General features: G+C 57.4%; 2 protein-coding genes across 3 annotated transcripts in view; both read right to left on the bottom strand.

Annotated features, from left to right (window-relative positions):
- Nucleotides 1–271: 271 nt before the first annotated feature.
- On the bottom strand, nt 272–9,484 carry APEH (acylaminoacyl-peptide hydrolase). 2 transcript variants are annotated; one of them, XM_004018457.5, is made up of 22 exons: nt 8,745–8,778; nt 8,537–8,669; nt 7,955–8,081; nt 7,490–7,577; nt 7,314–7,389; nt 7,061–7,224; nt 6,777–6,914; nt 6,589–6,680; nt 6,466–6,506; nt 6,259–6,380; nt 5,750–5,810; nt 4,562–4,659; nt 4,049–4,100; nt 3,098–3,186; nt 2,521–2,659; nt 1,947–2,030; nt 1,779–1,859; nt 1,343–1,431; nt 1,042–1,232; nt 831–933; nt 632–738; nt 272–538 (listed from the first exon to the last, which is right to left on the bottom strand). In XM_004018457.5, the coding sequence occupies exons 1-22, from the start codon at nt 8,754–8,756 to the stop codon at nt 433–435; spliced, it is 2,193 nt and encodes a 730-aa protein (XP_004018506.1). In that variant the 5' UTR covers nt 8,757–8,778; the 3' UTR covers nt 272–432. The 2 variants fall into 2 exon arrangements, with proteins under 2 accessions (XP_004018506.1, XP_042092148.1); XM_042236214.2 differs by lacking the exons at nt 7,955–8,081; nt 8,745–8,778 and adding an exon at nt 9,399–9,484.
- Nucleotides 9,485–11,009: 1,525 nt separating this feature from the next.
- BSN (bassoon presynaptic cytomatrix protein) overlaps nt 11,010–15,834 on the bottom strand; it is a 78,187-nt gene continuing 73,362 nt past the window's right edge. The window contains exon 12 of the mRNA XM_042236202.2: nt 11,010–14,999. The gene's annotated coding sequence lies outside the window, so the exon portion shown is untranslated. The remainder of the gene's footprint in view (nt 15,000–15,834) is intronic.

Consider the following 15,834-nt stretch of genomic DNA (forward strand, 5'->3'; position numbering starts at 1 on the left):
CCCCTTAATCAATGGCAAGGAGGAGAAAGTGGTATAGAGCAGTTTCTAACACAAGGGGCTGCAGCTGAGGGAGCTCACCTGGTGGCGTACTCAGCCAGGACAGGTGACAACTGAGCCTCTCACTGTCCCCCTCACACTGCCCCCTCCCTCTCACCCTAGAGGTAGATGCCAACCTGATGGCTACCATACGCAGGGGCCTACAGTCTTTGAACCCCAAGGGTGGGGCTGGGGTTAGCGGTGGCTTGGTACAAAGTACCAGCAGGAACCAGACTCTGTGTCTTCATTTATTATGAGTATGCAGCCCATGTTCCTCGGTTCACCCATCCATGAAGTCCAGAGACCAGGAAGCCTCTCGCCGCTCTGCCAGACCCTGGGGCCCTCCAAGAGCCCAGTGCGGCATATGCCACCCAGCTCATGCTGAGGGGCAGGGCTTCAGTGGCCCAAGTGTGTACACATCCAGATCACAGCATTCATGAAGCTGTCGGATTCCACCTCCACCTCTGAGAGTGAGTGGGTGCTCTTGGGATAGAGCAGGAGCCTGGGGGATTGAGCAGCAGTGTGTGAGGATCGAGATGCCTTTGCTGCTCACCGGCCTACCAGCTGCGAGGGCTGTCTTGCTGCACGCACTCACCGAACAGGCACGTTCCGGGCCTTGAGGGCACGGTAATACTCCATGCCCTGCTTGAAGGGCACACGCCGGTCCTCCTGGCCAAGCATCAGTAACACTGGTGTCTTCACCTAAGTATGCGGGGAGCAGTGGTGAGTAGGGCCCAGGGCCCTGGACAGACTGGTGGTGCACTGGTGGTGGGAAGGTGAGGAGGGCTCCATACCTGAGGGGTGTACTTGATGGGTGACTTGTTCAGCATCTCAGACCACAAGTTGGGGTCTGGCAGGCAATCGCTGCTGTAGAGGTGGCCAGCCTCCACCACACACCTACAAGACACCATGCTAATGCAGGCCCGGGAGCGCTGGGGCCCTCGGGAGCTCCATGAGGATGTGGAGGGGAGGGGAGAAGGGCGAGGGGCCTGTGTGCACACCCACCAGTCAGGGATGTCCGTGGAGCCCATCATGGAGGCAATGTTGATCACAGGGTTCCGCACCACACAGGCACCGTAGGTCTCGGGATACTGACCAATCAGGTGGCAGGACAGGAAGCCACCATGGGAACCACCCAACAGGGCCACTCGGCCTGCGTCAAAGTGTTCCTCCTGGAGCACCTGCTCAACTGCAAACTACAGGGTGGGGCAGATCATGCTGCAGCCAGCAGCCTGACCAGCTGAATGGAGCCACACCCCTGCTGTCCTACCCTCCCAACCTGTCCAGAAGCCCCAGTCCCTGCTACCTGGACGTCCTTCACATCCTGGCTGCCCACATTGCCAGGGAGGGAGAGGATGCTGTCCTGGCCAAAGCCCGTGGAGCCACGATAGTTCACTGGAAGCCAAGGAGGGACCAGACAGGATGATCAAGTGACATTCCTGGAGCCCTGGATACCCTTTCCCCTCTATGTGAACTAGGCCTTGGGGCTAGCTGCCTCAGACGCCAGGAGAAGGGGCCAAGAGGTCGGAGATGGCCCAGTGGCCACATGCCCTTTCATGGGAGTTCCAAGTTAGTCCACGGAGCCTGAGGCTGGGCCAGGGCAGTTTCTGATAGTGATTACCAGTTCAGGGCTGCAGAAAGGCCTGGAGACAAGGGTAGTACCCACAACACTTGCACCAACCAGGCCCACCCCATGACCACCCCCATGGCCCCACCAGAGCTTCAGGGCCCTGCCCCCTCACCTAGTAGTACTGCAAAGCCCATCTTGCAAAGCATGGCTGGGAGTAGCATCCAGGAAGTGACAAAGGATGAATGGGGTCCCCCTGCAGATAGGGAACAGACAGAGGGTGAAATAGCCAGCTAAGGAGGGGTGAAGAGGAAGGGCAGGGTATGTTAGGTCAGTTACCTACCGTGGGGCATGACCACCATGGGCACCTGGGTCTTATCTGGAGGGTTGCTGGGCTGGATAAGGATCGCTTCAAAGTCAAGACCAACTGCAGGGGAGAAACAGCAGTCAGCAGACCCAGGGCTACTGCCTGGGACTCTGCCAGCTAAAGCCTCCACTGTAGCTGCAGGTCTGGGGCTGACCTCTGACACAGGAGGCTGGACAAAGGTAGCCCACACTGTGATGCATAGACCCCAGGGGGCTCATTCATGCTCCTTCTTCCCTGGTTGGGGAGTCCTGTTCTCTGCAGGGACAGCATTCTGGAGGAGGTGTGGTCACAGAGGCCTTGCGTACACCTGGCTTCTTTGGGCTCTGCTATCCCACCACAGATTACGTGGCCCGATGATGCCCAGAGCAGGTGCTTAGATGCCTGGACACTACTCCCCATGATCGTCCACAAGAGGAGTAGAACAGCTCTTAGAGACAATCTCAAAACCCTCCCCTCCAAAATGTGAGACAGGAAAATGGGAAAGGTGACCACCGATGCCGTGTGCTTGGGGAACCAGGAGAAGGTGTCCCTCTGCCCCTGCCCAGCTCACCATACTGCGCATGCTCTTGCTCTGGGGGTGGCTGTAGTACCCGGATGCTCCAGGAGATGTCAGGAATGGACTCCGCCTCCTCCAGGGACACCCACACCACCTCCTGCTCCATCCCCGCAGGAGGCAGGAACCCGACTTTCTGCCAAGGGAAAAGAGTGGGTCACAGGTGGCCTGGCTGCCTCCCAGCCTTCCTACCACTGTGAGCGTGGACAGCCCTCGCTCTACTGGGCTGTCTGCCCACCTCCAGAGGGCACGGCATGGACTCCTGTCGTAAGCTGGTATATACACAGATACTCACCCAACCACACAGAGGTACCCCTCCCTCCTCAGCCTCTAGGCTATTTTATGCCAGAGGACTGAGCACTTTCCCAGGCACCCTGTTCTGTATGGAGCAAACTTCAGCTCAGGCATTCCTCCCCATGCTGCCAGATCTCATGGACTATCCTGAGCTGAGTCAGCATCCTGGCTGCTCATGAACTGACCAGCCACAGTCAAGACCTGGGTCAGTTCCGTGACCTGGGAACTCTGCCTGCACAGAATCCCTGCCTCCTGGTCCCTCCCTGCCACCAACACTCACCAGGCACGGGGGAAGGTTGGGCGTGGAGAACTGGGCCACCATGAGGTCCCGGTCAATTGTTAGCAGCTTCCAGCTTCCACCTGACCCGCCTGGAGAAGGCAGAGGCCACCACTACTTCCACACCCCCCGCCTCCAAATGCAGTCAGAACTGCCAGACTGGCGACTTTAAAGCCAGGTGCCCCTTCCTCCCTGAACAGCAAAGGGATGCCCACAGAGAGATGTCACAGCCAATGACAGCCAACTGCACACAGCTCCGGGAGAGCCTCCTTCTCAGCCCACCCATCCAGCGGCTGTGCCCTGTGACTGCCAGATCTGGTGACACACCAGACCCCATGGTACATCCACCCACCCTTTGATGACTGTAGTCTGCAAAGTGGCAGCTGGGCCCAGGAGAATGGGGGCGGGGGTGAGGTGCTGATTCTAGGCAGTGCAGTCCAAGGAGAGTAAAATTCCTAAGCCGGGGACTGTACGATGAAACAGTTTGGGAACAACACTTTGGTAGCTTTGTGGAGGGGTGAGTACAGCCTGGGCAGGTGGAGGACTCAAAAAACATTTTAGGTGCAGGATCATCAGGCCTGGGTAAAAGGAAGATGAAGGAGCCAACCCAGGGCTTCTCCTGGGCACTGGAGAAGCAGAGGTGCCTCTGCCTGAGGTTTGAAGAGTGGGGAGGATGATTCTGGCCGATCCTGGCCAGAGAGACTTGTGTGGGTTTGAGGAGCCAGGTGGGGGCTGTGCTGAGCAGTGCCAGGACACGGGGGGCGGGGAGGGCAGGCAGAGGCGGGGAGGCAGTCTGTTGGCTGGCTGAGGGTCCTGCAGACGCAGGGTCTTCAAAGCTGTCAGTAGAGGCTGCAGGACTCGTGCAGAGTGGACGCGAGCGCTGCTGCAGCCCCGTGTGCTTGAGTTCCGGTCCCTCCCCCGGCCTGGCTGGCCCCTCTCCCTGGCCCTGCTCACCAGCCGTCAGAGGGGTCACAGTGCCTGTCTGGGTGTCCACAGCAAACAGGTCCTGAAGCAGAGGGGAGGCCATGTTTGGCACCACCTCCTAGGGCCTTTTGGGTCCTGCCCCCACCTCCTCTCTACCTTCCTGGGGACCCTGGGCCCAGCCTAGATCCGTGAGTAACTACGGCGACAGCTACTCAGAACAGTAGGTGTGGCCTGGGGACCTGGGTTCAAACCCCAGTTCCATCACAACGTGGTGAGTGACCCTGGGCAGGAGAGGGAATGCCTCTGAACTCCTTCCAGCTACCCTGAGGACCCAATGATATCACACCCCAAAGGAGTCTGGCATACTATGGTGTCCCTGCTCAACCCTGGGGAGAAATCACTGTCCCACCTCCACCAACTCCCCATATGGTGGTGTTCAGGGGTCCACCCCCATGGCAGCCCCTGTGTCCCCCAGATGTCCCAGGCCTGCTGCTCCTGGGGATTGGTCAAGGGCTGCCTCTCAATACAATCGGAGCCCCTTACCTGCCGGCTGCGCTGAGCTGTGTCAAAAACCACTCTCTGGCTGTCAGCTGACCAGCATCCCAGAGGCAGCAGGCTGCAGTAGATCCCAGAGAAGCTCTCTGCAAAGGCAGAGAGCTGGGGGCCACGTCCAAGAGTGGAGGGGGTGGGGAGTGGGGGGCAGCAAGACTATAAGGAAGGCTGGGTTGCTGGGGAATTCACCTGGGGCCCCACACATGGGTACCTGAGGTGATGAGGAGCTGCCTGAAGTGCGGGCTGAAGGGCAGAGGCCTCTGAGGGCCCAGGAGAGGGGGAGCTTAAGAGCTCCTGAGAGAAACAGTAGGCACTGGCATTCCTGTGAGCTGCTCTTATTGGGCCCCTGGTAGGAGCAGATGCTGTAACCAAGGTAACACCTGTCTGTCCATTACCATAGTTAGCTGACTGCCTGGCCCAGGGGCCTAAATAAATCCTACCCTCTAGTATCATCACTCATTTAACCCTCACTACAGTCCCGCAAAGAGCAGGGACAACCCCTTCCCCCTCACATAAAGGAATGGAAGCTCAGAGGGTCAGGATACTGCCCAGGAACACCCAGCCAGTAGGGGGCAGAGCCAGAATTTGTACCAGCTGCATCCCTGTAGCCCAAAGAGAGGATGAGGAGAGCATCCCTTGTCCCTGTGTCCTGGAACGGACCAGGTGGCCCGAGAAGGCAGGAGACTCAGCCCTCACATCCTTGGGATAGCCTGGGATCCCAAGCGGAGCTCTGAGCGCCTGAGACTGTGACTGGAGCTTGTCAGCCAAGAGCCACCCTCCCGGAGACCCTGCTGCCTCAAGGGCTTGGACTGGACAAACACTGGGGCGGGGGTTCACCCTTGGGGGTAGGACCTGCCAACCTAGTGTACTTTCCGAGAGCCCATGAAGGAGCAGGGGCTTTAATCAGTCACTGGAAGGACAAGAAAGGTCTATGGGCTGCAGCCTGAATGAAACCGTCTCAGCTCTGGTCCAAGTGACTTCCTTCTGTCAGAACCATGCCCGATGGTGATGGTCCCACCCGCTGCGGCAGCTGAACCTGGGGTGGTCCGGCAGAAGGGGAGACTTCAGAAGGAACTCAGGTTGGAAGAGCTGAGGAGGCTGGCCCCGAGCAAGGGGAACCGATGGCTAGAGAACAGAGCTGCAGGCTCCACAGCAGCCGCCCCGCCACACACCCCTTACCTCCCAGTTGCCGAGGCACGACATCCACCACCACCACCGTGACCCTGGTATACCAGTCATACTGCAAGACAACAGGGCGGTTAGGCCCACCAGGGGACTGGCAGTGCCCTCAGGGCAGGGAGGCGAGGACCTGAGAGGAGCCTGATGTATCTCCTTTCTAGTGACTTGGACCAGAGGTCTGGAGAGGCCTCTGACTTTCAGGAGGGGCCCAGAGCCCACTACCTCCCATCCCCTTGCAGAGCCCAGGCACGTGCAGATGAGAAGCATCCCTCTAGACAGAGAATGCTCTCCAAGTGGTGAGTCTTGACTGTACAGAGCGTCCCAGGACAGCACTCTCAGCCTCTAGGCCCTGCCTGGAGAGAAGGCCAGGTGGAGCTCATACCATTGCTGCACCCAGGACATGAGGTCCACTGAGGGGCTCGTGGGGAGTCAAAACTGACTCTTCAGCTCTCATCCACCATCCCTTCCTCCTGTTGACCTCCCCCCTCCCCTCCCTCCCCGCAGCTCACCAGGCACAACTGGCCACACTGCTGATGGGGGACCAGAGATGGGAACTGCAGGTAGACGATGCGACACTGGTCCGGGCTCAGCCGGGGAGAAGTGACAGCCAGAGAGTCAGCCGAGAGGAGCTCTGGACCAGACAGAAATGTGAGGATCGTGCAGGCTGCCAGGGCCCAGGGTGTGTCAGTAAAGCACGGGCAGGTGCTAGCACGTACCGCAGTTCCCCCCAGTGAGGTCCACATAGTACAGGGCTGACCTGGAACCACCAGAGAGACACTCAGCTTCAAGTCCAGTCTGAGCTGCAAGGCGCCCTGCCCCCCACCTTCAACTGTCCTCACCTCCGATTGGTGCAGAAGCGGATGCCCAACCGGAAGGGCTCATGCCACCAGCCTGCGAACACCACACCTGTGTCTCCAGGGGCCCAGAAGGCCTGTAAACAAGACCACAGGGCAGGTGTGAACATGGGCAGTCACTCAGGCAGGGGCCCCAGACTCCAGGAGTCGATGCAGGCCAAGTCAGCACTAACCTGGCCAGGGGACACACTCTCAGGGACCCCCTCAAGCACAGAGATGTTGCCACTCTCGATATCCAGCACACAGAGTACAGGAGTGCCTTTGGAAACCATGTTTTCTCCCCAGTCTTCGTAAAATAAAAACTGGTCCCCCTGAGAACACAAGACACTCAATGCCTGCCCTGCCCCCTGGAAGCCAGTGCCTCCCTGGTTCCAGTTGGCACAGTGTGGGCAGAGAGCACACTGAGCTCGAGGGCTGCCTGGAGGAGCCTTCACCAACTGGCCACGGCCGTGAGCACCTTAACGGCCTGGTCTGGCTTCTTCGGCCTGGCCATCTCATCATCACTGCCACTGATGTCCAAGGCTTTGGTCTGAAAGAAGGACTCAGCCTTGGGGCGCTTCTTCTCTGCCACGTATAGTAAGTGTGTCTCGGAGTGCGACCAGGACAGGCAGCCAAAACAGTCTAGGTGTAAGGAAGGCCGATCAGGGGGAGCCCAGGGTTACGGCTGCCCCTCCTGGCCACCCTGCCTGCTCACCAGCCAGCTGCCTCACCATCCTCGTAAACCGGCCCATGTTTCTCCAGCGCTGACAGGTTGAAGCTCTTGAGCTTCCGGTTCTTCTCCCAGACCTGAGGACATCTGGTAATCAGGCTGCCTGTCCTCCAACAAGAGCCTCATCGGTGGGACAGAACCCCCAGCTGCCCACCACCTGGTCCTGTGCAGACTCACCTCCAAAAACTGCTTCTCCTCCCCAGTGTTTCCAGCCTTGCGCAGCACGGCTTTCATGGTGCCTGAAGGAGATTCTCGGCTTAGCAGCCTGAGGATGATACGGGATAGCGGGTCAGGATGACCTCCCACCCAGTGACAGCCCATCCAGTCCCCTTACTGGTCAACCTCTTAGACAAGATTCTTGGGGCTCCAGCCCACATCCACCCTTGCAGCCCTTCTAGTCCTTTCACAGAAGCTGCCTGCCTCCGCTTCCTGGGGCAGGGCCTCTAGTTGCATCCCAAGTTTGGAGCAGGCCTCCAGCACTTACAACCATGTCACCAGAGGCTGCCTGAACTCCCAAGGAGCAGGAACCTGACTCCAGGCTTCCCTTCTGGGTCTGACCCACACCAAGGCCCATGGCAGGCATTCAGAAAAGGCCTGTAGATGGCTGCGGCCGTGCGCACAAGCTTCCTCCCTCAGACTTACTCCCCCCGGGTCTCCACACTGTTGCCCGCAGGCCCTGCAAACACCACTGAGTCCCCATCATGGAACACCAGGTACTGGCGGCAGAATCGGATGTTCTCCATGCGTTCCAGGTCCCTCTGGGTCCATTCTGCGAGGAGAGGCGTGAGACTGCTCAACTTGACCAGTCCTGGCATGGGCTCCCCTCCCCAGCACCCCCTCCCTCAATCTGTCTCCACATATTCTGGGGGCAGGATGAGTCACACCCGGACCCAGCTCAGGTCTAGGGCTCCAGAGCCTAAGCTGACAACATCTCAGGAGAGAAATGCTCCTAGCATCCACCCTGGAACCTTGAGGGTGCGTGTGGGATAGGACGATGGGGGTAGCCCTTACAAGGCCCGCGCTCTGCACTCATGGGCACCAGCTCATAATACTCTAGGCAGCCCCACCGCAACCCCATACACCTGTGTGCACGGGGCTCTTGGGGAGGCACCCTTTCACACCCACTTGTCAAGAACGGCCTTCTTCCACACACCTGTGTGCACCGTCAGACAGCGAGCCCTCCACGTCCCCCCTCCTCTCCCCGAATCCCCTCCAAACACACACCAGTGTGCACCGTCCTGTAGCGACCCCCGTACTGCGTGGTGACCTCTGGGCCCAGGCAGGCGGCGCTCAGCGCGGGCTGGCGGCTAAGGCCCCGGTACAGCGCCGCCGCCTCTTCGGGCTCGCTCAGCAGCACCTGCGCAGGGGACACAGCAGGGTCAGGCCCGGCCCGGGCTTCAAAGACCACGGGAACCGCGGGCCGATCCCTCACCTGCCGCTCCATGGTGGCTCTGGGCCGCCAGGGCGAGGCGGGGCCTGCGGGCGCCCGGAAGTGAGGCTCCGGGGGCGGAGCCCGGAGAGGCCCAGCCCGCCTCCGCCACGGGCTTGCAGTGAAGAGAGAGGGGCGGGACTTTCGACGAATGGGCGAGGACGGTTAGCCAAGGGGGCGGGACCTCGATGGTTGGTAAAGAGGAAGGGCCTGTAAGGAGCAAGTAGGGGCTACGGTCTCTGGAGTCCTGCGGGGGAAGAGCAGGGATATCCCAGAAAGAAGCCAGTTTTTCGGGGCGGGCTAGGTTGATGAGAGGCGAGCTCTGTGGGCCAAGTCCTCGCCTATTACTGGGAGGGGACGGAATAAAGGCGCTGGTCTTTACGGAGGGGCGAAGTGTGCGAGTAACTACAGGGCCCACGAGAAGAGGGGTTGAGGCCAGACTATAGACCGAGGACTCTTCGAAGACGCGGGAGTGGGGGTGGGGGGTTGGGGGTGCAGAGTGGGAGGTTCTGAGCCCAGCTAGGGTAAAGTCGAGTCCAGCGAGAGGAGGGAGGCAGAGCCTAAGAGGCGGGATGCAAGCCAAAGTCAGCCCCAGCTGGGGTCTCCCGCAGCCCGGAGGCTGGCTGTCTGGACCTCCTGGTCTATTGCTAGGCTTACATTCACCAGACGCTGCTCTGCAGGGGGTTCTCTGGCCGAAGAGGAAAGAAGGGTGGAGGTGTGCTCCTGGTAGAATGCAGAGCTCTGGGCTTACAGCAAAGGGCGGGTACAAAGTTCACACAGGGTGTTGCCAGGTCTTATCGGACACCAAGCCTGACCCAGAAGCTATCTGCCCCTCCAGCCCTCCCCCACCCTGCTCCGTGGCACGTGGATGAGCGCATGAGCCTGCCTGCCTTCCCAGGCCTCAGCCCAAGTTCTTGGGTGCAGAGGGCCTGGTGGGTACAGGCTCCCCCCAGAACCAGAGTCCTTCCTGTGGAATGAGAAACCTGGGCAAGAAGGCTCCCTCAGGACACTGGCATTGGACAGGGCAGGTTACCATGGCAGAAGAGGCTGGCCAGTTGTCAAACCAGAAGCAATGGATGTCTCCTGAGCTTGGCTGGAGCCAAGGACCCTGGCTCCCTCAGGACCCTGGGTCTCTGTGCCCTGCCTTGCCTGTGACTCAGATCCCACTTGACTGGCCTGCAGCTTCCCCTTCCCCATCAGACTAGTCAGGTAAAAACAGTTTCCATTTTCTGAGACCACTTATTTGTGAGCATCCAAAGGTGCAGGCCTGTTAAGGCCAGAACTGGGAGCAGAAAGAGTGGCCCCAGCCACCCATCTGGGTGGAAAGGTGGAAATGAGGATGTTCATTACAGCATTGTTTACAACAGGGAAACCGGGAACATAGTGCCTGTCTTTGAGGGCACTTTCAGCAGCCTGGCTGTAAACTCATGGTGCAGCTCTCTGGAGGCTGGGCATTGGAGGATGAACATCTAAGTATCTGGAATGAACATGTAGAAATGAACAGAATGCTAGAAAACAGGAACTGCTGTATCTTTCTGGCTCTGTTTAAAATGAAAAAGAAAAACACAGGAAGGAAAGACATGCATCAAGATACTAACTTTGAGGAAGGCCAGAGGTGAGGCTGATACTCTTTTCACTTATCTGTGTTTTTAAACATTTCTAGAAACTCAGGGTTACTTTGAAAAGAAGGCTTTCCTAGTCTGGGGAAGGACTAAGATCTAGTAGTCCCCAAGAGTTTGGGGGTTGGAGTGGACACAGCCAAGGCAGACAGGTGTAGGGCTTGTTGGTGGCACCAGGGGGCAGCACCTGCTCACTTGGGTCCCCAGGAACCAGGCCTCAGAAAAGTGTGCACCCCAGACACTCGCAGACTGTGGAGGTACCCTCAACAGTCTGCCCTTGAGGCAGGGTAGGTGGGAGGGAGAGGATACATGTATACATATAGCTGATTCACCTTGTTGTATAGCAGAAACTAACACAACACTATAAAGTAATTAAACTCCAATTTAAAAAACTTAAAATATATATATTAACAAGTCTGCCCAGTGAACTAACTGCTCTCTCCAGGTTCAAGCATTAAACTTGCCTTTGTGGAGGGACTCACTGTCTTTGGCCAGATTGCTGTGAGCTCTGCCCTGGCCTTGCTGGTACTTCCGCATTGTTGCCTTCTCATCCTTTCCCTTCAACTGTGAAAACACAGGGCTGTCACAGTTGGGGGATTTGTTCCTCTGTCTGCGCCTGCCCATTTCAGAAACCATCCCAGAGACAGTCTGTAGGTTGTTTATATCAAGTCCTTTTATTCTGATACCACAGAATTACCTTGTCACAATACAGGGGGAGGGACACTGAAGTACCACGAGTTCTCACAGAGCACGGAGGACGGCACACGGTTCACAAGGTCACGTGAAGGACTCGGGTCATTGCACTTACAACTGTAAACTTGTTTGTTTGACTTTGTACAGCACTCTTCCCCCCTCAAAGAAAGAAGGAGAGAAGGAAAGAAGGGAAGAGAGGAAAGAAGGGAGGCAGAGGGAAGGCGTGTGTTGAGGGGGAGCCAAAACAAGACATAGAAGCTAGCAGAGGAAAGGCGTGGGGCGGCCACCGCCCTCCAGGGCGCTGCTCTAAGAGAGGACGGGCTTACTGGGTCCCAGAGGCCGAGTGAGGCAGACACGCACACACACACACTCACACGCTTGTTCACATGCGCATACGCACGATAGCCTCACAACTCCCCTGGCTCTCCCGTGCCCCCCAGCGCACACGCACCAGGGCTGCTGGTACCCAGGGAACAGAAGTGATGTCTCTGAGGCGTTGCAGTTGGTCAGGCCTGTCCCTCTGACCCTGTCGGAGTCCATGATGACAAGTATTTACAGAGTGGGGGGAGGGGGCACGAGGGCAAGGGAGGGGCCAACAGGCCAGGGCCTTGTTGCCATGGCAAAGGATTGGCCTGGAAAACTCCCCACAGGCTCCAGAAGACAGGACATAGTTGCTGCCACTGCTGCCTCTCACCATGGGCCCTGAGACCGCAGTCTCTTCCCAAGGACTAAGCGATGGTGGGGCGGGGGTTGTTGCTGTGAATGCATTGGGCCCTGAAGTAGAGGAGGCAGTGCCCTTACTCATGACACTGGGGCGGGGGAGGGTATAGAGAAGGCCTGGACTGCTCTCCAGAGACATCCCCTTGCCTGTGTGGAGATGTGCTTGGTGCCTCCCAGCACCCAAGGCATCGAATACTGGTCTCTCAGCCTCTGGTCCCTGGAGTCACAGCTGTATCTATACAAGGGCCAGCACGCCTGTGGCCCAGAGGCCTGCTCCAGCCACCTTCACAAGGGGGTGATGGTACAGATGTGTCCTGTGGATATGTCGGGGGGTGGGGAGTGGCAGATGTCAGAAATGTCCAGCTCAGAGAGCTTGACCAGAAAGAAGATTTGCTGAAAAGTCAATGCGTGAGAAACTAGCCTTGAAACTAGCCTTGATGGAGGTTGGCCTGCTGTCATCTCCTTGCCTGTTCCCCGCTTCTGGACCCGTCCCTTGGCCTTCTGTGGGGAGGCTCACTGCATTAGTCCCTCACATACGTATCCAGCCACTAGGCACACCTCACAAAAACCTGGCCCTGGGTGGTCAGAGGGGCCAGATGATGGCCTCCCTTAGCCCTTGCACAGATGGCCTCACATGGCCCAGGCCTGCTCTCTGCAATGAGGCAGGTGTCTGATTGGATGGGTGAAGCCCAAATCCAGAAGGGTGGGGCCTGGGCCCAGTGAAGCGGGTAACAGCCTCCTATCTCATCCACAGCTGCCAGAGGTGGGTCAGGATCCCTCTCTGAAAGGGCTTGTAGACCTTACTGGAAAGGAGAAATGCAGACCCCTGAGAAATGCATGGTGCAAACTCTGGAGGAAGGCCAGGCCTGGAGGGGTCGGGTGCCTGCTGCACGCTTGACTCAGTCATGAGCAGTGGGATGCTGGGGCTCCAGAGATGGGGGCTGGTGGGGCGTTTAGGTCCTGGGGACAGACACAGAGAGTGTCACCACAGAACCTTCTGGAAGTCTTGTTATTGAGATGCTTCCCAAAAATCTCCGCTTGAAGCCACTGTCTATGGGAACACCCACTATGATGCAAAGTGACACTGTCAGCGGTCCACACCACAAACGCAAAGGTCCAGCCCTTCTTGAGCACCCTCTGGCCTCTGGTCCTGGCCTAGATCTCCTGGCTCACAGACCCTGGAGCTTACAAGCCAGAGGAGAGGCACAGAGCAGGCACAGTCAGGAGCTGGGGTCCTAGGACACAGGCAGGCCCCACTCTTGGCTTCTGTCTCTCTGGCTGCAGAGGCAGCCCAGCTCTGCCCTCGAACACTGCCCCGCTGGGAAGGGGCAGCCAGATGTCTCCGGCTCGGGGCCAGGGTAAGGGCGGGGGGCAACTTACAGATGGAAATCCCACAGCCAATCTTCCAAATGCTCACGTGCACACATCCTGTGTGGGCTCCCACCGTGTCTCCCCAGAGACGTCTTGGTCAGAGAAACCCGCAGGGTGTGTGGGGCCTTGTACTGCCGGGCCCGTGGCCTGGCATGCTCAGGCAGCAATTCCGGCTGTCCTCACTAGCTCGTGCAGAAGTCAGCTAGAAGCACTCCTGAAGGAGGGGGTCTGAGACAAAAAGAACTCCAAGCAAGAGGGTCGAGCATTTAAAATGGATGAGATCGTGCAAAGAGGCTGCGAGCTGTGCATGCTCCGCTGCGGGACCGGCGGTGACTTGCTTGGCAGCAGCGAGTCCTGCCACAGGTCGAACATGCCACAGACTGAGAACTTCACACACACGGTGGGAGCAGGGGAGGGGGAGGGGAGCGAGGGGTCAGATATGAGCTGATCTATCCAGTTTCTCAATTGCATCTTTGCAATTAACTCCTTATACATAACACGGAATTTAATAAATATTAACAGTTGTCTTTGAGGGTTTATATTTCATTGCATAGAACGTTAGAGATGAGACTTGCGGCTGTGCCCAAGATGAATGGAGGCCCCAGACAGAAGGGCCTCGGGGAGGAGCCCTGCCCAGTCCACTGGGGTGGATTGGACGGCACCACCCACCCCAGCACAGGGCCCTGGGCCCTTCCCTCACTCGGCTGGCAGAAGCCCTGGCCCCTCTGCTCTGAGCACGTCCACTGGTGATGGCTTAAGAAGGACTGGAGTTCCACGGTAAACAGAGGCGGGCTGAGGGGCCTCCCTAGACCCCGCCCTGGGCTTGTGCTCTTGGTGGCCTGCTGCCCACTATTGCTTCTTAGTCAACATTCTCCCTGTGCTGAGCAGGGGCAGAGCAAAGAGGAGACCAAACCATCAGTCACAAGGTGGTGGTGAAGGGGAGAGGCAAGGAGGTGAGCCGAGAGAGGGAAGAGAGAAAGGAGGGGTGGGGGGAGAAACGAAAGAACAATGTTTATGAGGTATACACTTAAATCAAACTGAAATGATTAAGGCTGTTCTTGAAATCAAAAGAAATCCCCAGGTGTACGAACGAGGAGCCGGCTGGTGGAGACAGTGGAGGGGCCGCTGGGATGCTCATGATGACTCAGGGGAATGGCTTTGAAGATGGCGGCAGGCGTGCTAGCACGCGGCCGCCCACAGGCTGGGAGAAGCCTCAGCCGGCGCCCACGCTGCTTTTCGGTGCTATGGCCTCTGATTTCAGCAATGAGACAGTGTTAGGTCCTAACGTTTGTAAAGTTCTCCCAATCCCACGCTAGCCATGTGGACGCCTGCTCCAGTGTCACCCAGAGGGCAGGGTGAGGGGAGGGCAGGCCCCTGTGGCCACGGAGGGATCTGGGCCAGCTGGAATGTGAAGGAAATGGAGCCTGGGGCCCCCAGCCCTCGGTCAAAGCCCCTCTCCAAGGCTGTGGAAAAACTTCTGGCATGGTGGAGGGAGGGCAGCATCCGTCAAAAACAGGCAGCGTGCGCCCCAACTCTGTGTATAACGCATTGGAGGCCGGGCCGGCCGGGCCGCAGAGGGCAGCTATGGGCAGAGCAGCAAAACTGCCATGTGGCAGGGTCTCCATAGGGCGTTCCTCCCTCCCACTGATGGCTGCGCCTTGACGGTGGCGCCCGGAGGAGAGCAGGGTCTTTGGGAAGGCAGTCACGGGTACCCGGGTCCAGTGGTCCCACGTGACCAGCACAGGCTTCACCCTGGCAGCTGCTGTTAGAAAACATCCTGTCCTCAACTGAGGCCCGACAGCCACGTCCCACCTCGTGTGAGTCTTTGGGCCGACGGTTTGTCAGATTGTAGATGCTTGGAGGAGAAAAGGAGGAAGGAGAGAGGGAAAAAGGAAAGATAGAAAAATTTGGTCAAGCACCATGGACAGCTGCCTCCCGCCCGCCCTCCTTCCAGCTGTTGGCCACAGGCTGATGGCCTGGATCCTCTGCACCCACGGGCTCCCAGCCCCACTGAGGCGGAGGAGATGGGTACTGGGGCAGGTTTGAGTTCATAAAGAGAAGGTCAGGAAGAAAGAAAAATCAGGTTGGCCAGGAAGGGACACTTCTTTAACACAAGTTGCTTCATATCTGTCTATTATATATAATCTCCAGTATGTGTGAATTTATCTGTATTGAGAGAGTCTGTGTTGTACTATTTTGTTACTGTCAAGTTAAATCGGCCATTTCTGAGACAGCTTTGGTTCCCCCCCCCCCAAAAAAGAATGGTGTCCTTTGACTGATTAATACTAGCAAATAAGCAACAAAATGTGGCTCTGAAAACAATAACACTGAAGAAACAGTACCCTGATTTGATGTACAGTCAATGGCACTTCATGAGAATCCTTAACAACATGGTACTTAAAGCCATGATGTGCTTTAAAAGATACACAGCTGTGGTTTTGCTCGGCACATTCATCTCTGCCAGCTCCTTCCCTTATCACATCTTAAAATCTATTACATTAAAAATATTACTCAAACAAAAATGACTGTGCACACACGCTCTCATCTATAATGGCAATTTTAAATACACGGTGCACCTTTGTTATTTGTAAACCTTGAAACAAATAAACTTATTTTTAAAAAATTTTTTAAAAAACGAATGAGGGAGATGGGGTTTTGTTTAAAATGACGAGCCTCTCCCAGCCCACTTC

The sequence above is a fragment of the Ovis aries genome, chromosome 19 (assembly GCF_016772045.2).
Source record: "Ovis aries strain OAR_USU_Benz2616 breed Rambouillet chromosome 19, ARS-UI_Ramb_v3.0, whole genome shotgun sequence".
Taxonomy (NCBI): Eukaryota; Metazoa; Chordata; class Mammalia; order Artiodactyla; family Bovidae; genus Ovis; species Ovis aries.

Excerpts from the sequence above, each read along its gene's own strand:
- APEH (XM_004018457.5), bottom strand. Across the intron at positions 7,578-7,954 it reads AGTGTGGAGACCCGGGGGGA|GCTGCTAAGCCGAGAATCTC; the intron begins GTAAGTCTGAGG and ends TATCATCCTCAG. Across the intron at positions 934-1,041 it reads TCCACGGACATCCCTGACTG|GTGTGTGGTGGAGGCTGGCC; the intron begins GTGGGTGTGCAC and ends GGTGTCTTGTAG.